The 24,653-nt window shown below is 39.4% G+C and overlaps 1 protein-coding gene across 5 annotated transcripts in view; it reads left to right on the top strand.

The window, feature by feature from the left end:
- LOC147800314 (uncharacterized) overlaps positions 1-24,355 on the top strand; it is a 30,229-nt gene extending 5,874 nt beyond the window's left edge. Inside the window, exons 1-2 of one of the 5 annotated variants that reach the window (XM_087135158.1) lie at positions 6,075-6,428; positions 14,201-24,355. In XM_087135158.1, the coding sequence (XP_086991284.1) occupies positions 14,205-15,212 (1,008 nt within the window). In that variant the 5' untranslated portion in view covers positions 6,075-6,428; positions 14,201-14,204 and the 3' untranslated portion in view covers positions 15,213-24,355. Of the gene's footprint in view, positions 1-6,074; positions 6,429-6,582; positions 6,605-8,903; positions 9,232-11,080; positions 11,304-14,200 lie in introns of those variants that run through there. The other 4 variants (XM_087135142.1, XM_087135163.1, XM_087135161.1 and 1 more) reach the window with 4 other exon arrangements.
- The last annotated feature ends 298 nt before the right edge of the window (positions 24,356-24,653 follow it).

Here is a 24,653-nt window from a genome sequence, read left to right as displayed (position 1 = left end):
ATACGGATGTACATATTGTGTACACATGTACTTTTACTGGTAATTACATGTAGGCTGTAATGGTTTTCATGTACTGATGTAAGTGTCAATACCTATTTGCTTGAATAGTCATATAAACCTACAGCTGACAACTTCCCCTGGCTAGGACCTGATGCTTCAATGAAACAAATCCCTTTAATACTAGAATCAACATTGTTGGAGGGCATTGGTGTCACTGCAACCAGTGGTTCCGTGCTGCCACAAGTGGTGTGTATTGGATGGCCTAGGGAAAAAAATTAATTAATTTAAATAAAATACATGTACATGTACAGGTATGTTTACTGAACATTTCCCTATCTGCATGAACCCTATCTGAATGGTGTTACTCATTTTTTTTTCCAGGGAAATGCAAATTTAAAGTTTGAATGTGGTACAAAAGTGGTTCCATGGACTTGTTTAAATCCATGTAACTAGTACCATTTAAAGTACCGGTACTGTTCATTCAGTCGAAAGAAATATCCCTCAACCTCTCTTGCCAATTTTTAAATATCAGTCACATTGCCTCGATTTAAAATGGTTGTTTAACCATATCGTGACCAACGTGGCAGCTTCTCTTCGCATTTATAAAAAAATTGCCATTTTGGGTGTTCAAGCCCACTGTGAGAATGTTCAGGGTAAAACAAAAAAGCTTCGGCAAACAAATCTAATGTTTTGATCATGTCATAATGGGGCTCCAGTTCCTAACTCCCCCCCCAGAGTTTCTTGACCTTAGGGTTCTAAAGCACAAGAACGAAGAATAGACGGGTGAACTACATGTATATGTGTAAGTTACATGTGCATGTATGGTACATAAACGTGTAGATGTCATTCTTGGCAAATGCAAATGACCGCGGCCATAAATATGACCATCTGCTATCTTCCTGAAGTTCATCAGAAGTACTCTGTTTTTAATTGGGACGTTCAACTTTATCATACGATCTAGTGTTGACATCACCTTGACTTGTCGGATCAACATTGTCGATGTAAAAGCGAATTCAAGTCGCTGACATTGTCCGACCAGTTTTAATTCACAGTTCATTTTGGGCAAGCTCAGTACTACGTGTATGTTAAGCTCAGTACCCTATGTATAGATCTACCCACCTTATTTTCAGATACATGTACATGTACCATGTCATGGGAAACAGAACTTTTGTTTATTTTGGCCACATGGAGAGCTACAGGTGCCCCTGTATTTGACTCATATGCACAGTAGGTACGTGTATTTTTCATATACCGTACATGTACTTGTAGCTCATGTATGCACACGTACGTGTACAGGTGCTGGTGTAAGAGAGACTAAAGTGAAATAGGTTTATACATGTAGGCCTGTCACTCAGATTGAAAAAAGATGAGATGGAGAATTTGTATTTTATAACTCCATTTTTTTTTCACATCCAAAGTGCACTGAGGGGGCCGAAGTCTGACATTTGCAAACCAGGAACAGAATGACTGAAAATTACAATAGTCTAAACAACAGAACTGTTACCTGTTTTATGATGATCCTGCCTTTTACACAACAAATTACATGGATCAAGTGTGCTAATATAGAAGGTGTTGTCATTTTTTATAGTTGGGAGCATTAATGTGGTGTTTTGTGCTTGAAATCTAACAAATAGTTTCTCCACAAATTTAAATGCAGGTCAATAGGACCATGAATTTAGTGAAAAATTCATCTGAAAAAGTGCACTCTGACAAGAGGCACACTTGCAGAAAAAACCAAAAAAATATTAAAAATCTTAGCTGGCAGCAGTGTACCGGTAAAGCTAATGAAAAATTAATTCAACTGGCCCTTGCTGGTGATGATCTCGATCTCACTTGGTATACCGCTAGCTGACAATCTCCTGCAGGAACATCATTCAGCTTGGAAGGGGTGGACAAGCCATTGATGAGTGCAGAAAGACCTGAAGGGCATCACTCGTTTGCTGTCTCTTATGCCAGTAATGTGATGCTATCAGGTCAAAAAAGCAGCAAGATAAACCCTTTTGAGAGTGTGGCATTGCTTTGATATTGGAGAAAATCAGGCTCAGGTAAGATTGTGAGAGAGAGAATAAACACAACTTGCTCAGTGAAAACTGCTCAAAAAACAAAAAATGTTTGGCTTTATCAATGTGGTCACATGAACAGAGAGTACAGCGAAAACATGTTCAGTGTTGTCTTTAATATGTCACTCTTAAATAGGAAACTACTTGAGATGGCTGAGAAATCTGTATTTCTCTGTCCCAAATTGACTTTTTTCGTCCTGGTGACATACTGTCGCTGATGCCTGTGCATCTGGCTACCACATTCTGGCATTGTGAGTAAGATTCTAACTGAAAACAAAACCCACATTTTTTTTCACAAAACGTGCCACAAGTAGAGAGTGTTCCATGCAGAAGTTGTCTAACGACACGTACGGTGTACATTTCAATGAATCATGCACTGAATGTTTGCTTCAAAAGGAATGTTGTCAATTTTGTCCTTTTCCTGCAGAATCGAGAAAATGTTGGCCAACTCTAACATGTAGGAAGTCTGAAAATTGGCCCAAAGCTGTTTTCTATAGAGGTTGACCACTTTACAAAGTCTAGCATGGAAATAAGGACACTGTGTACACTTATCTAATAATTTTGGTCATGTGGTGAGGCCACATGCCATTTTCCCCCATAGCAAAACAAAATTTGTGGTTGTGGGGGTGCTTTTAGAAAATCCTCACCATTGAGGAGTAAAATTTCTTAGACTTGCTCCTGTTGAAGTCTGTTTGATTTATTTATGACTGTATCAATAGACCTAATAGCTGGATGCTGCTGGTTTCCTAGCCAGTAACTGTACAGTTGGCATGTGTCACATTCTATTGGACCTGTCTGACCTACAGAAAAAAAAAGGCACAGGTGCATTCTGTTGGGTCTGGCAAGCAGGTTATCTCACAATTGTAACTCACAAACAGTTAAGGGATTGTGTGGGATCTAGCAGAGAAGTCCCAAGGAACCAGTACAGAGTCAGGATTACACTTAAAATCGTTCAAATATGTGTACTTGTTTATAATACCACATGTACATGTACATGTGTACAGCAGTTACGTGTAGGGATGCACTCAGATGGATATGTACCGGAGCAGTGTGTGTCTACTTTCATCAAGTTTTTATACATGTACATGTACATGTAGCTTACTGCTATTACTTGTACAGTACATGTAGTATTAGACTTTGGAGCATGTCAATTGTATCACTGCAAAACACACGTACATGTATACACTGTAGATTACATGTACCTAAGATAATGCCATAAAACTTGTTGACAAAACTGTCATGACTTTTTTATGGTACTTACATGTGTTTTACATGTTTATAGTGAGGGTAGTACATGTAGGGGATGTGGGCCGACCTAATCACTGCATTAAAGGGACCATTTCTTTCAGAAATGTTGAGACGGAATTTTGGGGAAAAAAAATGTGTCTCCATAGTGATTTTGGTCCCTACAGTGCCTATTATTTTGACGTGTGTTGCCCAACAACTTTATATCACATGTATAACCGGTATGAGTGGGTGTAAAAACACACATACAAAAAGTACCAATATTCACACCATGGCAACAAGTTCAAGGGGTATTTTTGTTTCCAAGGCACTAAAAATGAAATGAAGTTAAAATCACTGAGGGAAAGCGATAGCCCTTTTACAGCGATTGTACAGTTATACCAGTATCCTTTACAGACTCTATTTACCACACATGTACATGCACAAAGCAGCCTCACATTCTGTGCTTGGTGATCTATGACTTCAGGAATTTCCACCAATTTAACTAACAATACCCTATGATGTAATGTACAATGGTAGGCTTGGAAGCTGTTCCTTAATTCTATTCATGCTAGACTTGTGGACTGTGTGTATACATACATGTAAATCTGTGCAAACACCACACTGTTTATGTACATGTATCTCTTAAGGGTAATTCATACATACCGTACCGGTACACTTGGTGGTATTCCAGTGGCTGGTAGGAATCTACCCAATAAAATTGTTGACAGCAAAAATGAGCCCATTGCCTTTGTACATGTACATGTGTAATCAGATGAGGTGTGGTAGTGGGTATTTTGCATCATGGAACTGTTTGTTATTTTTTTTTGTTGGTGAAAAGTTGGTACAAACTTTATTGGTGGCAGTAACAAACAACTTGACACAAGTTGCACAACTGTACATTGGCACATAAAACGCAAAATATGTAGTATGTCCATATGCATATTTAATATCATGCTTGTTAAAAAACGTGGGTTACATAAATTTGTTTTTATATTCAATTAAAATTTTTAGTTCGTCTGAATGTTTCAGGAATACTGTGTCAAGTACAGCGTACATGTACATGTTTATTTTTAAATTTTACATGCATGCCTGCATGCTACTGGTAACTTTAAACACATTTTGTTGCCTTTGTAGAGACCAGTGCTGAAAACGTTTGTGGTTCTCAATGTGCAAGGACTTGGAGGTTTGGATAACTTCATCATACACCATAAAGCTGGGTTCCTTTTCACACGCTTAGTGACTTTCCAATATTGGACCCACACCAGACTACCACTTACTCAACTGACTGAAATTTTGCTGAGTTGTACATGTACCCAACAAGTGTGCAGTACGTGTACGTGTATGAACATGTAATGGTAAGATACCGTATGTCAGTGTGCTCACACTTGTACCTGTTGTGCAGGCCAATAGGTCCTGTATACATGTACGTGTATTGCCACTCATTCCCTTCAGTCACACAAAAAGTGTGTACACTGCTTGTTCCCCAAACAGTAGTTGACTAAAGTCCATTCTGAGCTCAGATTCCACCCAGTGTACATACATACATGTACTGTTGTTCACTATTAAGCAGATGTTGGGCATTATACATACATGTACGTGTGTGTACATTTACATGTACATGTACGTGTACACATACGTGTACTGTACATGTAAACTTGGACACTGTACATCACTTGGCATAGATGATCTGTGTCCTACAAAACTTTTTTATAAGTGTTTTTCGTGTACTGATGCGTAAGTCTTGGAAATCTTGGGAGAATGTACATGTAGGAAAGTACATGTAAGTACTGTACCGGTACTTTTCCTGTCACTTTATTTTTATATTTTTTGTTTATTTACATGTACCGGTACAGTGTAAGCCATTGATTGTTACACACTTAAGTTGACATTCAATAGGTAACATAACATTGGATGGGTGAAAATGAGAAAAATATACATATGTATTCTACAAATTTCATGAATGGGGTACATGCACCGTAATTCCGTGGGTAAGAGACTGACATTGGAAGGATTTCCACAATATTATCATATGGTGGTACCTAGGAAGCTTCTGGTAGGACCTACATTCTAATTTCTAATGCTGTTTCTTTATTGGAAGTGTGCCTCTATCATGTAGAATTCATTTGAAATTTTGACTTTGCAAGTATGAGGTACTCCGTAAAGCTAGATGGTAACAGACTGATGCCTATGCAGCCTGCCCTTTTGGGGTATAATGTAGAATAAAAAGTAATAGAAGTTAGCAAGTGTGGCACATGTAAATACTATGTACAGTATTGTAAAGACGGGGCCTTGCTAAATCTGTTCATAATAGTTGTTTCCAATACCAGTGGTATCACAACATTGCTCAACATGGTCATTGTCTGTCCAAACCAAAATCTGAAACCCAGGATGACATTTGCATGGAAGCAAACACAACTTGACACAAGTGTGTTTTATACTTCTAGAACATGTATTGATTTTGCAGATGTCTACATGTACATTGTACAATGCATACTGGGGTACACATGTATAGTACATGTATGAAGTACGTATGTGTAGGGCATTATACTTATAATCTACATGTATTTTGAGGACAATAGAACAAATCTATGGACTGGTAACACAAAGCCTGAAAATTGCAAGTGCATGTAGGCAGTAACATTTATGTCCAGTGTACACACAATTATACCTGTGCATGTACACAACTTTCAACTTTTCTGGTGACACTGTTTCTATGAATCACATCATGGCTATGACTCACAGAACGTGTGCCTCACAAACAGCCAGACAAGCATTACTAATACTTCACGCACCCCCTGCCCTGCTGCACTCACACGCTGGCACACACAACCAACTCATGATTGGTAACGGAAACCGGGCACGAGCTGCAAAGTTTTCCCACCCATTCACTAAGAGGGAGTCATCGCAGGTTTTTTTTCTCCTCTCGGCCCCCCCTGCTCTTTTTTTTTTTCTTTATCCATTCTCTCACATGTATACTTGTGTAGTCCTGGAGGGGGTACAGTAGTTGTAGAGCTGCCCTTCATTGGTGAGGGTTGGTGTACATAGGAACACCGGATGACTTCTGGTAGCACAAGGGACTGAGGAGGTTGTTCTGGTGGCATTGTGTTGCTCTGTGGGTCCCGGAGTGGCCTGGCACAAAAGGTGGGTTTATCAATGTGGCTGAGGGATTCGTGTGACGGTCTGCCACGGACCATGTGTTGCTGTGTGGCTGGGTTATAGGCTGGTGTGTGCTGTGTGGCTCAACCGAAACTCTTTGTCGCTTGATTGCCGTACATGTATATCATCAGGCACACAACAAAATGTACTGCACATGGAGTGTGAGTATTAGCAAGTGTACATACAGTAACGTCGTACAAGAAGTATACTGGTACATGTTTGTACCATGGATAGAGGGGTCGTACATGCGTAAATTGCTCATCTGGTTCCAGCTAGTTGTGGAAAAGAATTTTTTTAGCTCCCTTGTATGTACACTGGTTATGCACATGCTCTCAACGATTGGAGTTCTATGTAAGTAGGAAATGTGATGTGTATCATTGGGTGTGGTTGTCTTGATGTATGTATCATCATACTGTCTTCCAACAAAACAGATCTATATCTAAAAAGTGCAGTGAGCAAGAGTTTGGCATGATGTACATGAAGTGTCCAGTTCTGTGTCATTATAACTACATGTACGCCTATATGTACATGTAATTTGGTGGATGCAACTGAGAAAAAGTGAAAAATGGTTCAAATTTATTCTTCCACCAGTCCTGTCTGGATCTTAGGTCTGTTTTGGTGTATGTATAATGTAAGCATTATATTCTTTCTATCTATTTTGGTTTTCTTATTGGTTTTTGATTTATTTTTAACTACCAAACTGCATGCAAATTGACTTCTGTACATGTACCTGGTCGTACCGAACATATACACACTACCTCTGCATTTATGCATGTACGGTAGAATACAGAAATGGTGCACATACGGCAGTATTGCAGATGTGCACTGCTGAAAGGAGTAGCTTGACTTTGGATGATTTTTTTTGTTAACACCCTATCGATGGAGGTTTTCCCACACTGAAATGCAGTTCTACACAGCGTCAGAAGCCTATTATGAAAAGTGAAAATACAGTATGCGTCAGTCAGTCTCAGTAGGAAGTGGCAACATGCATTGAATAAGGAAATACTTGTACATCACAAAAGTAACTTTAGTCATTATGGAACTTGCCCTAAATGTGGGGTTCAAAAAAACTAATACATGTACATACATGTTCCAGTTCCTTGAAAGCAGCATTGCTGCTGTATTTTGGTTTTAATTGCAAATTAAAAAATAGTTACACTCGCAGTCACAAGTTTGTTTTTTTTATTTTAAACTCAGGAAAAAAGAGGTTGAAAAAGTAAAAGTACCAACAGATTTATCCTGGAGTGAAATATTGAATCTTCTATCTTTAGACTCTGGGTGTTGCTTTGCACATTATACTGTTGACCTTTCTATCTCCAAACACATCTTGAAATGGTTGCATCCAAATTTCTTGGACGAAGTTTTGTTTGAATTCTTGTAAGTAGTTCAACAAATGTTAAAGAAATGACTGAAATAATTCAATTCTCTTGTCCTACTTTTTTATGTCTTCCGACAGTGGAAATGCCACCAATTGAAATTTCAAGAATTTTAAGAAAAATGGCCAAAAAAAGTCCTGCTTTGTGTAAAAAAAGAAAATAACTTTTTTGTTTTTTCCTTGTTATACCTAATACATGTACTAGCATGTACATTTACATGTACTAGCATGTATATTTACATGTACTAGCATGTGCATTTACATGTACTAGCATGTATATTTACATGTACTAGCATGTACATTTACATGTACTAGCATGTATATTTACATGTACATGTACCAGTACTTGGTTCATGGAGGAAGGAAAATTCCCCCATGGTTGGTTCGTGTTAATATTTGTTTACTGTCGTTGTATTACAAATACCTATATCTTGTTCAGGTATTTTGCTTTTGTTTTTGTCCAGATGTAAATATACATGTGTACATCTATGCTGAATTCTGTCATGTAGGCCACATGGTTGCTGGTTGAAGGAATCCAGTTTTGTTCAGAATGAAATTTGTTTGAAACTTTCATTTTCATTGTGCGAAAAAGATTACCTCAACAGCTCCCTCTGGTCCAGAGGCTGTGCTGAATAAATTACACATACATGTCAAATGACATTCTACATTGTATCATGTAAGCCTACATGTTTGCTGGCTGAAAGGAATCAAGAGTCCTGCTTTGTTCAGATTGAAATTCCTTTAAAACTTTCATTTTCATTGTGTCAAAAAGATCACCTCAACAGCTTGCTTTGATCAAGAGGCTATTACATGTACATGTATGCGTGAAGAAGGAGAACTACATGTCAAAAAGTAAATAGCAAAGCAACAATCCACCCACGATGTTTGGGAAAGAAATAATACCTGGCATTTGGTGACATTTCAAATTGAAACCCTTAAATCCGTTGGGGTTGTGATGTTGGAGAAAGAAGATGTCACAATAGGGACAATGACGTCAGCATTAATAGTGAAGTTCCCTGTGCACACGTAAGTGTTGTTTATTGTGTGCGTAGGAGTAACCATGAAGTCCGTATGATGTTTTGGGATTGTCACTGGACACATCGGGTGCTGTATCTGCAACAACAGGTTTGAACTGGTCAGTGGGTTATGCGGTGGTTTGAAATTCACATATTGCTGACAAAACAACACAGCGTACACGTGTACTAATGTAGCGCACTATATTACTTGTGGATGTACTTATCCTGTGAGAAGACTGAGTTTGATAAAAGAGCAGAAATCATCTCGCTGTGAGACTTGGCATTGACCTGTGGTATGGTGTTGCTCTGTAGCATCCAGATTTGATCATTGTACAGCAGCTTGCCTGGTGGGCTACCGGTAGTAATACTTTAATTTACATTCTTTGAATGTGTTAAGGTGAGTTTCAGATACCATACCTACTGTGGTGTACATTGTCAGGCTTAACATTCTTCAGATATTTGTCAGCTTACAAGTGCTGCACCTGAACCGGTGTGCATTTGTACAGGTACATTATGTACATTTGCAGGGCCCTTTTTAGGCCCTGCCTTTGTACCATATACATGTACCATTGTTTTTCTCTGGAGAGGGGAGGGTCAGGAGGATGAGATCTTTCAACCACTCAATCACTGTCACAGACCTTGTAGTTGTAGGTGTGCACAACCATGGTACATCTACAGCGTACCTGTATAGGTTGTTGGAGTCCTGATTGGGCAGGTGTACTGGTATTCAGACATAACATACCGGTAGACATTTTACTACATGTACATGCATATGGGTAGGCTTTGTCTTGGTAAAGGGACCAATTTCTTTGGTTGGGAAATTCAGAACTGAGTTATGGGGGCAAACATCCACAGCATTTTCTGTCCCCATCCAACTGCAAAACAAGTATGGGTGTAAACGGTACACACTTGTACATGTACATGTATTTGTGTACAGTGCACTGGTACACACACTTTTTACAAAATTACATGTGCATTGGTACATACACATTCAGTTGCAGAAAAGAGACCGTGTCACATTCTATGTTCTACGGAGTAAATCTTGTGTTCAGGCTGGGTGAAGGAGGGGCTTTAGTAGTTGGATCTTGGAATGCAAGTGTGCACCTGATAAACTGCTGTCGTTGCAACTGACTCGTGAATGTGTACAGTAATGTACATTTACATGTGCGTGTATCTGTACCTGGGACATGTACATGTACGTGTATGAGGTACGTGTATGGTACATTCCGTACTGGTATCATGTGCATGGGACATGTACCGTAATACTGTCATGCACTGTTGCCACATGACTGACTTGACTGCCATTGCAAAGAGAAGAATCTCTACTCATGTCTGCTGTTGACAGACGTGGTGGATGTACATGATATGCAAGGTACGGGTATTGTGGCTTCAGTTGCTCACCGGTATACATGTATAATGGGATTTGGTGCACACAGGATATTTATTCTTAGCCGATTACACCGTTTCCTGACTCTGGTGTTGCTTTCCTCTTCCTGCTGTCGTGGTTTGCAGCCCACGTGGAGGTATCAGCCTCACTTTTGTGTTGGATACAAGAATGGACACAGACATGTCACACTGCGTGGTGTTCTCCTTGATGGATACCAACCTGTATCAGCAAGGGCATTGTCTTTAGTTGAGATATCTTGTCCACATTTGTGTTCTCGAACCTGTTAAGCACATTGTGTAGATGTACTGTACATGTAGATGCATAGAGTAATGTCAAACTTCCGAGAAACTTCACTTGAATTGGTCCCTGGGCCTTTTAGGTCAGTTTTGGAGATCTGTATATAGTGTACAATGTACATGTACATGCCTAAAACATTAACAGCAACTGTTTCCGGTATCTGCTGTATAGATTTTGGAGTTTGTGGACAACAAATTTTATAGCGATCACAGCATTGGCTGTTGCAACTGTACCAGTCCATACTTTTGAGTCAGGACAAAATTACAGACTACATGTAACATTAGTACTTCATGATATTGCTTTGTGGTGCTTATTGTAAGGTGGTGAATCTATTGTACGAAACTACTGCCCATCAACAATTGAGTGTACGTGTGCATACATGTATATAAATCATCCACGTCATGACTACACAACATTTTCCCCCACATCATCAGGAAGTGTTGCCGAGTTTCTATGTCTGACCAAGTATTGACTCATGGTAGGCCGGGGGGGGCCGGGGAAACACAAACAGGGAAATTCCCCTGCATGAATGAAGCAAGCTACACACACACACACACCAGTGGTATTTCCCTGTGCGGTGCAACATTGGCCTTGCGATGAGGTCAGCTTGCTAAACTTAAACCAATTCATTGTCGTCAACTTACATGTATCCTGGTAGCTGACTGCTGAATCAGGAGCGGCCAGTTCCTGTTCTTTCCCCATCCGATGCAGACGTTTGTAGTTTTGGTATCAGACTCTAAAAAGAGTTTTTCCTTGTGGGTAACTGCATTTTAATGATCACGTCGGTAAGTTTGATGTATTCAAAGCACAACTTGTACATGTATATATACCGGTAGGCCTACCTTGACTCTAGCATTTCATGCTTGTTGATTTCAGTGGTGGTGTTAAGTAACTGGACACCGTTATCATAGAAATAAAGAGATGAAGAAGCTTCACAATTCAAAGTGTTTTGCCTCCCTAACATGTACGTACATGTACATGTTGACCCAGGTACATGTACATTAACATGCATACATGTACTATACATTTACTTTTCACGTCCTTTATTACATCCGGTCTTTTCTCATTAAATTTGTGACTGAATTCTTCAAACTTAAAGATGAAAACACATTGTATACTTGTGCGTACACTCAGGTGCATAGTTGTGTCATGCAACGGCTTGGCGTTCCGTGTCTCACTTTAACAAGTTCACAAGTTCAAGGTGTGAGAGTATGATCCATTTCACCTTCAGAGTTCCAGGCTCATGCTTAACAGAAAATAATGTACAGTGTATTTTGAGGACTGGAACTTGATGTCTAGATGTTTATTTACAGGTACATGCATAGTACATGCACCTGGTATATTTGTACCATGCATGATCAGGAACTTTGGTCATGTACACTTCCATGTATACACCTCTTATAGTTTAACGTATGCACTGTGCACATTGTGTTATTGTTATATTATTTATTGAGCCAATGCAGAAAACATACATGTATAAGGCAAGAAAACAATGACAAAAAATGGCCACATTGGCAGGGGCCAGCAAAAGTGAAATTATCACTTGACCGGCTGACCCATACATGTAAATGTGATTAAATCTTCATGTACATGCATTTACTTGTACATGTATCATACCAGAACATGTACACTTACAGTGTGTTACTATACTGAGGAGTAATGTACATGTACAGCGTTTCCTTCCAAAATATAACTGCTTTTCCTTTACCTAAATTGTCCCCTGGTCACTGCCACCTGACTTTCAGACCTGTTCTGGACTTTTGTGTTTCAAACAACTGCACAGTTGTTTCATATTGATTGTAAATTGTATTAATCACAAAGCAGTCATAATTTTCAAGATCACCTGCAAGTTGTATGGTCACTCAAAGCTTTAGAAATAGTCTGGTACATGTGCCGGTACTTTCCAGTGACTGAAAGTGTGTTAAATTGTCTGTACTTGTTCAGTATACATGTATATATGTGTCCCTGAGGCTTCTAAGCCCAAAGCGGTATTAGTGTGCATTGTATGTAGATTGTCTCTACATGTTTCATACTTGTATATACATGTATGTACCTGCACTTAATACCAGCTACTTGAATGAAGGTCACAAGTGCGACCTCTGGGTCACACTTTAATACACCCAAACTCATTGCCATTGTATTTTGTGTGCAGGAGATAGATTTAGCAGTCACATGTTTCTGTCACTCTCTGACCATTTAACATGTTTGCCTCAGCAAATGTGGATGATACTTATATAGCTGAGCTGACCATGAAAAGTTGCAAACTATTCTGGGATGATGTTCAAACACTTTTTGTGTAATTTCTCCTTCCTCTTTACATGTGCATGTAAAGTACATTTTGTACATTCCCGTTACACATGACCTGTTTAATTTGACATGGAAATATCAATAAAATTTGGATTTCATTGCCAGGTACATGTACTTCGATCACTCTTGGAAATTGAAGAATTTGTTCCAAACATACAAAATCATATGTCAGATGTGACAGGGACACGAAAAACATGTGCATGTTTTTTCGTGTCCCTGTGACATAAGAGACATTCATACTGCTTGAAAATCCGCACTCATTACATGTACCGTGCGTGTACAGTGTGCATTCCAAGATTTATTGTTGAAGTCTGTCTTTGGATGCCTGCATACTTGGCCCAGTCATGGCACAGCAACATGTATGTGTATGTACATGTTGTACATGCCCACGATGACTAGCATTTGTGCCCTGCGACTGATTAGCCGGGTTGCTATGTTTGGCGGATGAGCTCGGACATTCAGGAAGCGTTATGGGAGTGTTTAACGGGTGTGGATTTTTTTTTTTTTTAGTTTTCAGTGCATGTCCAAAAATGGGTATGTGGGAACTTGTGCAATAATTGCGACTTGCTTATGACTGCTGGGGGGCACTATTTTCCATGGATTTGCCGCTTGTTGTGTTAATGCACTGTGGTACCAGTACTGTAGTTACTCACTTTCACAGTACTCTTAAGTAAACTGTACATGCATGTACAGTGTACATGCACATGTATTATAGCTGTCTCTGTTCACTGTCAAAACATTTTCACCAAATGGGTGTGGTACAGCTTACTTTGATGTTAAAGGTACAAACCCCAACCACTCTGCCAAGCACCCGCAGAATCCACTTGTAAGGAGATCAGATCTGTACACTTTGATTTTACAAGAGACTTCAAGGCCTGTGTGAAATACAGTGTAGTGGCTTGGCCACAAATCTCCCCGACTGTGCTGTTGGAGTTGAAAAGATCTGGGGTTTCGGGTAGGTTAGGGTTAACTTAAATGCACATGCATTTGTAGATGTCCTGGAAACCACAGCTTCTGGTACAGAACTGATCTGTGAGGTGTGCTAATGCCCATTTAGTCTTGCCCCAAGACTGGTTTTTCTGTTTTGGTCAGTGCACCGTGCAGGCGACATGCGCTGGTGAGCACAGCCGAATAGTAGTACCAGTAGAGGGTGCTGTATTCATAGGAGACGACCTGCAAGAAAACCAGTCTTGTAGAATTGGACAGGCTTACCCGAAAAATTGCGAGCATACACTGTACCTCACTGCTGAAGACTGCGCGCCAGGCCGACTATGGTGCACCAACAAAAACAGTAAAACCAGTCTTGGGGCAAGACTAATGCACATTGTGTATTTATATAACAACATAACATAGTTTTTTCCTTTTTTATCCACAGATCCATGCCGGGCTTAGTAAGCACAGGTATCAAGCGCAAACACCATGCGCTGGACGAAGGTGGGGGGAGTGATGCCAAGGAGTGCATCACCAGTTGCTATGGCGCCCCGGCCCCGTCTCAAGACAAGTGCTCTTCCTACACTATGCAACGCAAGTGCGTGATGAACGCCTCCATCTGCAAGCTCCAGGCCACCTGCAAACTCATCGACCCGTCACTGCGCCGGTCCGTGCTCATCCGCAACACTCTGCTGCACATTGACCATGAGTTGCGCGCCGAGGGCCGACACCAGGACTCCTTCCAGCTCTCCACGTTCATAGCCAGCACACAGTCCACGTGCACGGACACAGCTGACAAGGACCGGCTTCCGGGTGCCGATGCAAACGGCGCCTTCACCTTGGCCAAGGACAACAACAGTAACCACTTCCGAGATGTACACTCCCGCGATTGTGCCAAGATGTTAGTAAATGGGCACCTGGATACGAATAGTCTCTTGAGCAGAACTTCCACCCATTCTTGTGCTAACACTTCATCACTGACATTATCAACTGCAACCGCAGCATCGACAACTATCTCAAACTTTACGACAGTACAATCAAACGTGCATTTAACAACAAACATGGTGCTGCTGAATTCGGGAAGTCACCCTACGACTCCGATAGCCAACTCAGAACTCACAAGACTTCCAGCAACCAACCCAGAGATATTTGACTTTGGGGATGAGCTCTTTAGTGACATTGACATGTCGCTGTACGACTTTGACATTGCCTCACCTGTTGTATCGAATCAAAGAGTGTCTCCTGTTACCCCACTGAGCAGCAGCAGCGGCAGCATCTGCAGCTCCAGCAGTAACTCGGAGGACTGGCTGCGGCCCCTCTCTGGGGACTACACATTCAGCTCAGATGTGAGCACAGCAACAACTACAACGACCAGCCAGGGTAGCAATTGCCGCAGTGACATTGTGTGCGATGAGCTTGATCAGATTATGCATGTCTTAGTGGATGTGGGAATGTGAAAGAAATTTGTGTGTCACAAGAAAATACCAGCATGTCATCAGTTCTCAGAGGTACATGTACTTCATGCAAACACCAGCTTTTTTGATCACCAGGTAAAAGAAATAAAACACAATTCTGAAATAACTATGCAAATTCAACATCTGATCGCAATAAGGAAACTCCGAAATGCAATAACTTAAATTAAATTTTGATAAAGAGGAAAATATTCATAATTTCACATGTGCATAAAAAAAAAAAAGAACAACCCCCAAATATGTTTGTGAGATCCATAGTAGCCGTTTTCAGAAGTTTTTATAGTTAGGCTGATTTTTTTTGGGGGGGGTCGATTGTGACCTGAGTAAAAGTGTTGGTGCCACAGGATCTTTGGCACCACCCACAGCAACTCAAGTGGCATCATGACTGGAATGACTCAGGCCTGATCAGCATGGGTGAGCCAGCAACAACACATCCTACACAGCCATGTGAGCCTTGCAATTTCTTGACCTGCAAACAGACAGGTCCCTTGCACAGAAGTCTGGATTTCTGCCAAGGCCTTTTTTTGGGGGGGGGAAACAAAGGCTGAGGTGGCACTGGTTGCATTTACACAAACGCCACTCAGAATCTAATATATGTACATTTACTAGAAGATCTTTGAATACAATACAGCTGGGGTTTGACCCAACAGCTGTATTCAGTGGAGGGGAATTTCACCTCACAATCCAGAGTCCTTGGGGGTTTCTTGAAGAGTGAAAAGTGTTGGGACTCTAACAAAAGAGGTACAGGTATATAGTTGTGAATCGCAGTCAAAAACCCACTGGATCGCATTGAGTTTTGGGGTCCTACTGATGTTTAAGCAAAGTGCAGAAATTGTATATTTTTAAGCTGGTGTACATGAGGAAGATGAAGCACACACTGTACATGTATGTAGAAGCACACATTGGTTGCCAATTTGTGTACTTTTCGGCACACATTTGGCTGAATTCATGTGCCTGTTAACATGTGTACATGTACACATAAATCCTGTGTACTTTCAATCTTGAGTCTTTCCATTTCCATCACATTTTCACTGCTCCGTCAGTCACAATTTTATTGATCGTTGGTATGATTATTGGTATCATCTGACGACATGCTGGTACCGGTAGTGTTGTGTCATTAGATTGGTTGTATGTCATTTTTAATGTTCATGCAGGCCTACATTACAGGTGCCACAGTTTTGTATCATCCACTCCCAGTTGTGTTTGGAGACATGACAGGCAAACTCTTCTTTCAACATTTTTTTGGGTGGGTGCTGTTATGGTTGAACTCGGAACCTGACTCCTGCAAGTTGCTGTCAAATCTAAAATTCAGAATATCTTTTAAAGTTGATCAACCACACTACATTAACTTTCACTCTCTTTTGGCCTTTTCGTTTTAACAGAGTTTAGGTGGAATAATGGAACAAGTCATGTGTATTATACACATACGTGTACACTGGAAACGCCAAATTCTATGTCCATTCTAAACAAGATTTGTGAAGCTTTCTTTGAGTGGAAAGAAAAATACATTGACAGTTTTCAGTTAAAAAGTGAATGTTACGTTTTGAAAAAAACTGAGGCCCCTGTATGTCTACTGCACAATACATACCTATGTATTTACACATGTAGGCCAGCACATCTGACTGGCAAGACCTTTACATGTATGCGACTATTATCACGCCATTGCATTTATGAACCGCACAAGTATGGATGAGTAAAGGTACAAGACTTCCAAGTATTTTAAAAGGATAAGAAGAGGAGTTACATGTGCCACATGCATGTAGAGAGGACTGTTGGCACGTTTCTTTCAAAGAGTAATTATACAAAACGTTGTACATATCTAACTGTAAGAGTAACGTCGTATTTTTTATTACGGTATGCAACAGTATCTTCCAAGTTGCGTTCAAATAGGCAACTTGAATTTGGTAAGAAAAGTTTTTATGAACTATAGTAAATTATGTAAGATACAGTAATATATTTCTCAGATAATTTAACTTATTAAAAACAAATGTCTTTTTATTCTTTGTAGGAAAAAAGTGCTGCGGATCAATCAATATCGTGGTCACACTTTTACTTTCTATGTTAAACAGAAATTTCAGAATGAAAGAGAAAGTTGGATTCAGTCAAAAATTCCATGAGATCTGTTCAGTTGTGAAGTGATTGTAGATTTTAGCATTTGTTTTTAGTACATTTTAGTTTTGTCGCTGTTTGATTGAAATATGATGGTATTATACATATACCACTTCAATATGTACATGTACATGAACAGTGTGCATATGCATTTGTGTGTGTTAAGTACATGTACATTGTACATGTACGTATACATGCATTACACTGTTGTTGGGTTTAAGCCTTAGCTATTAAACAAACTGAAATTTTTGTGACCAAATTTTCCACTGTATTCTAACGTGAAAATCACAACAAAATAACAAAAAAAGTTTAGGAACAAGGTACATGAACATATACCTAAATTCAATTCGGACTCTCCAAGGTGTCTATATTTTGTTACAGAATGGCTGCATTAATGTACATTTGTACATGTATCAGACAAGGTTTTCAACAATTTTTGATGATGTGTTATCAAAGGATGTGTGTCATGTCAACAAGTTTCATTAGAAATACATGTATGAAAAAAGAACGTGAACCAAATTGCATTTTTGTGTACCTCACCCACCATCAGAAAGTGGCAGTTAAATTATGCAATTTAGCATTTAATATAAAAAGACTCGGAAAATATTTGTTTTAGAATTTAGACTCCACTCACCCCTTTCCATTTTTTTCTTTACTTTGGAACTCATTTTCACGATACTTTGGGTCACGTCAAAATAAAAAATCCTCTCTCTTACGGATCCCATCTCCTTATTTCCATCGTTCATAAGAAAGCATCCCTTCTCAAGTTTTCTTTTTTACCAATGCACACTTGGAATGTATTCTGATTCACCTGGAAGCCAGAAGTAGTTGGAAGCACATGTAAAGAAAAATGATTTTGTTGCTGAAAAGGAAGTACATGTACACGTAAATGGTACCTGACGTGAACATGAACACCCTCCATGAGATCACCATTCAGCACACTGCATTACAGTGATCCATTGCTTAAAACACATCTGTGTACATGTACACATGTACGCGTACATGCAGAGGTGACTTTTGACATGTATAATTACACATGCATAACTTCGTCTGTGACACAACCCACAATCTGCTTGCAGTGATAAACATGATTTATGGATTGGGTTACTTTTACTCAAGTGATCGATTCAGCGTTCAGTATAGAAACCATCAATTGTCTCATGCTTTGGGTATCTTCAAAACATATTTACACTTATTGCCGTCATGAATTGTTCCTCTGTCCAGATGTAGGCTTGGAGTTGACTAGGTGGCACTACCAGTAATTTACACTTTCCAGAACTTCCTGCATAAAAAGAATTTCTGTGCTTCCTAGCATTTCCTAACACATGTAGACTAGTAGTTGCTGTTGATCAGTGATAAAGCTTTCCTAAAAATGACTTTCACAATCTCCTTTGTGTTTCCTTATTGGTTAAGGTTTTGCTTGTGTAGTAATTTTTCAATATCAAGAATGAAAAGGGGAAAACTAATTTCATAACCCAAGAGATGCTAATGGAAAAGGATAATTTCTTTGAAGAGTGTAAGAATTTGTCTGTCGGGAGGGAGATTATGGCTTTGTTTTTTACCCCTCCATCCTCAAAGCCTGACAAGGAAGCACAAATCATGCTGTCAGGAATTGGGGGGTTTGTGACCCCTGGGTCGAGCTGGCTTCCGCTTGTTGTCGCCCCTCAGAAAAAGCAGAAGGAAATTAGGATTGGCATGGCAACCTATTCACTGTCATTAAGCTCTGGAACTCCCAAGATCCAGGGAGTTTTTTCCCCCTGGTCTTTATCTAGTCTGAGATAAAATACATGTAGTATCTTAATGATTACCTAACGTTCGTCGTTACTTCATAGCTTGGACTTCCTGTTTCTTGTTCATTAGTAGAACCTGGTTTTTGTTGGAACTTGGATTTACCTTGATTCTTGTTCCTTCATTTGCTTCCAACCTTTTGTGAGACAATGGTGAACTCTGTGTACTTATCGTGTCTAGTTCTTTGCTACAAGGTACAAGATGAATGTGTATGAGACTTTGTTCTCCAAAAGTTTCTTTTTTGTGTATGCACGGGAATATTTCAAAACTAACAATGATGTTATTTTAGAAAAAAAGATGAAACATACTATTCGTACATAGTGTGACTATTGTTTTCAGTATGTTGGGTAGTTTACTTTTAAATAAAAATCCCAGGTTTGGTCATTAACATGCACCAATATTTTAGAATGAAGACAAATCATTGAATCAATGCCTGATAAGAATTCTATTCAGTGAGATCTTCCTTAGTGACCTTTTGACCTCAAGAATGTTTGGACATTCCTAACCAATGAACAACACTCTCACTAGTAGTATGCCATTTGTACACAGTGCACATGTACACCTACATGTACATGTACTTAACAGCCATTCCCAGGGATTGCACATTAAGTATTCATTGGCACTGCCAACCCTAACCTTTGTCACCTTTCCCTGAACTGTCAGGTGAGAAATGCCTGTAGTGAGTGGAATTAGCAGAACATCTTTAATGAGTATTGGCAGAAGGTAAATGGTTGATTATTATGAAGACAAAAATTTACCCATTAACATGCACAGGTTATCATGCAGGGGTGAAGTTCAGCATGTTGGTGTCTGATTCCTCCATAGTCATATTCTATGCAAACGGTGAATAAGCAGTTTCTATAACCCACCTGAGATGAACTTGTAAAATTGCCCACTAAAAACACGAATTTTGATTTTTTTATTTAAGTCAATAAGATTCATATGCTAGAGCAGAATCAGACGTTGCAGAAAGAGTAATTTTGTTTTGTTTTAGAGATGGGGGATGGTGATTGATCAGTAATTCATGGGGATACATACCTAGTTGTTCCAATCAGTTTGTCTCTCTTGGTAGTATAAATTCATTGGCAGTGCATGCCATTAGCCTGCCATTCTGATTATAATTTATGTGTCACTAGTCGTGCTTGACCTGACCATGTTAGGTACCTGTTTACTGTGCATACACTTGCCTACAGGGCTTTGCTGGTGCAACTCCAGTGTACATGTACATGTACATGTAGGCCTACATACTAGCAGAATGTCTTGGGTGTCTAACTGGAAATGGCATTATTGTGTGTGAAGAGGGGGAGGGTATTATGTACATGTAGACTCAGGTCCATGGCTGAATTCGCGGAAAGGAATTTCATTTGTATTTGTATTACAATCAGCAGGAAAAATAATCTGGGAATATTTGGCCACCATTTCTTTATTTCAATTGAAACTGATTGCCAGTGGTGAAGTCATTTGGGCATGTCATTGGAGAAGAAAACAATCATTTACGCAAATAGGTTGCCTCTTATCTTTTCTTAATTACATGTTGAATTTGTGGTGAAATGTAACCGTGGGCAGGCCCATTGTCATGACAGGCTAAAACGTGAAACACAGATTGTGAAATCAAATTGAGAAGAAATCAATACTGTGATACTTTTTAATCAGTGACACAGTGAATTCATCTACCTATCAAACATGTACATATACATGTTCATGTACATGTTACAGGCATATCAGGACAACTTGTATCTTTCCCCATTCAATTCTTGTAGTGGAACCTATAGTCACTGAATATTAATCCAGTAAGTGAAGAATATCGGTTGCCACTAAAACCTCTTACATTTGGGGTACAGTATACTGTATAAGTGCTTTTTTATCCCTTCCAAAAATTTGTTTCAACAAGGACATTGCAAGTTCTTTTTATGTGCACTATATTAAAAAAGATTTCTCCTATACAGTTTGTTTTTAATACATGGAACGTTTTTGTAGTGTTTTATAGCATTGATTTGTCAGGTTTCTGTATACCAAAATTTAATGGTACCACTGGAAAATTTGTTTTTCAGTTTAATTATTGTCCAAAAAGGCTGCAGCTAGTTTGTGTGTCAAAAAGATTGTGTGCGTGTTTGTGGTGGTGTAGGAGGTCAGGGGTCAAAGGGAGAGACCTACATGTAGTGTACAACATGCTGTTAATGTTTGCCCCGCTGGGAAAGTACATGTAACTGCCTCACCCTTTTTTCTTCCCTGACCAGTTCCTCAAATCGCATTCCGAATTAACGACAATTGTTTAAAAGCCCATCTGTACAGTTTGTATTGCATATTGCTGAGATGTACCCTATGTACATGTATCTTGAAATGCCAATGATAAGAAGCCATCGTCTAATTAATTTATGATTGTCTGCATTAAGCAGTTTCATTCAATCATTAATTTATTTTGTTAAGACTATACAGTGTTGTTTTTTTTATTATTTGTAAATTATTTGTGTACATACAGTGCTTATGTTTCCTTTAAGGCTTTGCTGTAGCTGTTTACTGCTTTATTTATATTTGCATTTGTGAGAGAAAGCCAGAATGAGTGAGTGCTGATCATTTGCCTGATTATGATGTACACGTAGTGATATTGCTTTTGAGTCTGGCTGGGGTATAGTGTACTTTATTCAGGGTATTTGTCACAAAGTGTTCTGTGATTGTAGCCGGTGTCACACTGCCCAGATTGCTCACAGGATCAGCTCTGTGCTTTGGGCCTAGATCACTGTTGTGTACCCCATTCACTGTTGTGTGGAGGTATAGTCAAGGCAATAACCAAGGCCTGCGACTGACCTTGCCCACCGATGCGCTTGACCTTTACCTTAACTGTCAGTTCACTGGACCCTGACCTGTGTATTTGTTCATTGGAGTGCAATTTCATTCAAGGGAAAAACATCCATGCACTCACTACAGTAGTAGAAAAGTACACCGTCTCTCTGCACTTTGTGGGATTCCACACAGCCCCAGCGTGCTGTCTTGTAGAATGTGAAATGTAAAGCCGGGTGATTTTGCAGCGTGTCCCAGCCACAGTTGGCCAGATGCATCACAGATAGTAGCAGTCCCCATAGGGCAGAGCCACATTGGCTTCCACGAAGTGGCATAAGGAGGAATAATGTGCATGGGAAATGAATGTACCACCACTGTTCGGCGCTCGGCCGTGGGTGAATCAGTCTGTGTTGAATAGGGTTCACAGATTTCCAGGAACAGTTAAAGAGGTCCTGGAAAGTCTCTGTTTGTTGGGTTGCTTGTGTTGGCGCATGTGTGGCAGTTGTTTGCTATGCATAAGTTCACGCAGCACATTTAAAGAATTTGAGCAGATGTCTGGTTTGGATACTGTAGTTTTGAGTGGAGGAAAAAGTTCAGGTAAAAGAATTTACCAGAATGTGTGAATTGCAGTTTTATATCTTGTTTTGGTCATGTTATCGTGAAAATAGGCTTACATGTTATTCTGATGCATTTGAGTTGCATGGTGTAGGAAAGATTATTTGGAAGTAAACATGGCCTGGTAATTAGTGAACAACATTTCAAAATTGAAAGAAACATTACTATGAACTTAAACTGCTGAATCCTAAACTCAAAAGCTATATTAATGCAGGCTTTGTGGATGTGAAGAGGCAGGGATGAGGAAAGTAATATATGAGTAGAATTTTAAAACAAAAAAAAAAGTGACTTTGGAAAAATGACTGAAGTGTCTTCCTTGGAACTGGAAAGGGACGTGGAGAGATGTGAATTTGTTAGATCACCACATGAGATTTATCAACTTATGCAGTTCACACTAGTCTAACTTGACCAAACTGTGAAGTTGAGGCATCATAAAGGTTGCACTGTGTGGAAAAAATTGAAGGGGGAGCATGCTTCTAAAATATACAGGTAACACTTGAACTTGTTATTGGCAGGCCATTAAACGATTTGTACACCTCAGCCCAGAGTAAATACAGTCCCTCAATGGAAGATTTGTGCTTGTGGTTTGATATGGAAAGAGGAGACCTGAAGTGCACTTTGTTACATCTTTTTTTTTTATGTACGATACTTCTAAAGTTCTAAAACAATTAAGAGCATACCTCTACAACGCAAAGGCTGACAAAAGCATCGTTCAGGTTTTTTCCCCAAATGCAGCAGTTTTGTGAATTACATTGGAATACCTTTTGCAGTTTTATAATAATCCTTTACAGTTTCGATATACGTGCAGCAGAGTTGTTAGAAATGTGTCGATTCCTCGCATGTTTTGTGTAAATGGTTGTGTTCATTTCAAATTTGTAACTTTTTCATTTACACAAAGCCTGGTAACTTCTGTGTAGAGTTGGGAAATTTATATCTTCTTATCAGTCACAAAGGAAGTATTCAAAATTCAGCCCATCAGAAGTGATGTCCATGTGTATGGTAAACCTTTCTTGCAGTTGCGAAAAAAATAATTAAAGCCAAAGAACATTTTTCACCTTGCCCAACAAAATGAGTCACAAGTCACCAGAACTGCTTTTGACTTTTAAGGTCTTGGACTGCATGAAATCGACAATAGGAACCCCAAACTTTTTTCACCCACATGATGTCCATTTTTATCAGGGTTTCAAACCAAGTGATACATCAAAAAAAAGCTCAGTTTGTTCTTTCTATTGCAGAATTACTGACGAATGGCTTAAGACTCATTTTGTGGTATCTAGTCACATTTGGGTTGTCACTTTTTACATGTTGTTGTATAGATGTTTATATCTACAGCTTGGCTAAGTATTTAAAATAATTAAGCATTCAATCTCGGGGTGTTTTTGGGAATTAAATATTTTGATACAATTTGAATGTGTGGTATCTGTGCCCATAGTGAATGTTATGCTACTACCATTCAGTATTTTTACATGACAAGGTTTCTCACTACTTTTTTTTCCTCAGAAAGACCACCTGCAGCAAAATTTCGTACCCATGCCCTATACGATAGAATGAAGCTAACCAAGGGTTTATTATTAGAATGAAGTGCCAGACGAAAGTAATGTAAATGGGTTTATTATGGACATCATGTAGTTGTAAATTAAACTTAATTTATTCCTCTAGTGACAGTATTTTCATGTAATACTTTTTAAAGGTAACTGTATGGAGACATTGTGCGTGCTTTACTACATAAGCGTATGCTGTACAGGTATAGTGCTTTGTATAATAATAAATGCACATGGAATGTATACATGACTGCCGTTTTGGTGGGAAATATCGTAATAAATGTTTAAAAACTGAAAGGTGTCCTGCTGTCTGGAGATGTTAGTGTTGATGCATTGTGGCTGTTTATGTTCAAAGCTGAAGGGACCACAGTTGTCCCCTGCCCATTGGAGTCATTTATATGTGTAGGTACAGGTATTTGAGACATTTGGTGCACAGCAGTTACAGTTGGGGCCGGGGGATGTATCTTTCCTAACCCCCCCCCCTACCCTTTGGGTGTGGATGGGCGAGTACGATTTACCAGATGTCAACTTGATCACCAAAGTTGCCAAGTACATGTATGTCCTTACTCTCTTCAGGCTCAACGCTTATACTAAA

The sequence above is a fragment of the Acanthaster planci genome, linkage group LG01 (genome assembly GCF_054643075.1).
Source record: "Acanthaster planci isolate LZ-2023a linkage group LG01, COTS_SCS, whole genome shotgun sequence".
In the NCBI taxonomy this organism is placed as follows: Eukaryota; Metazoa; Echinodermata; class Asteroidea; order Valvatida; family Acanthasteridae; genus Acanthaster; species Acanthaster planci.
This window is presented reverse-complemented; position numbering and strand designations above follow the sequence as displayed.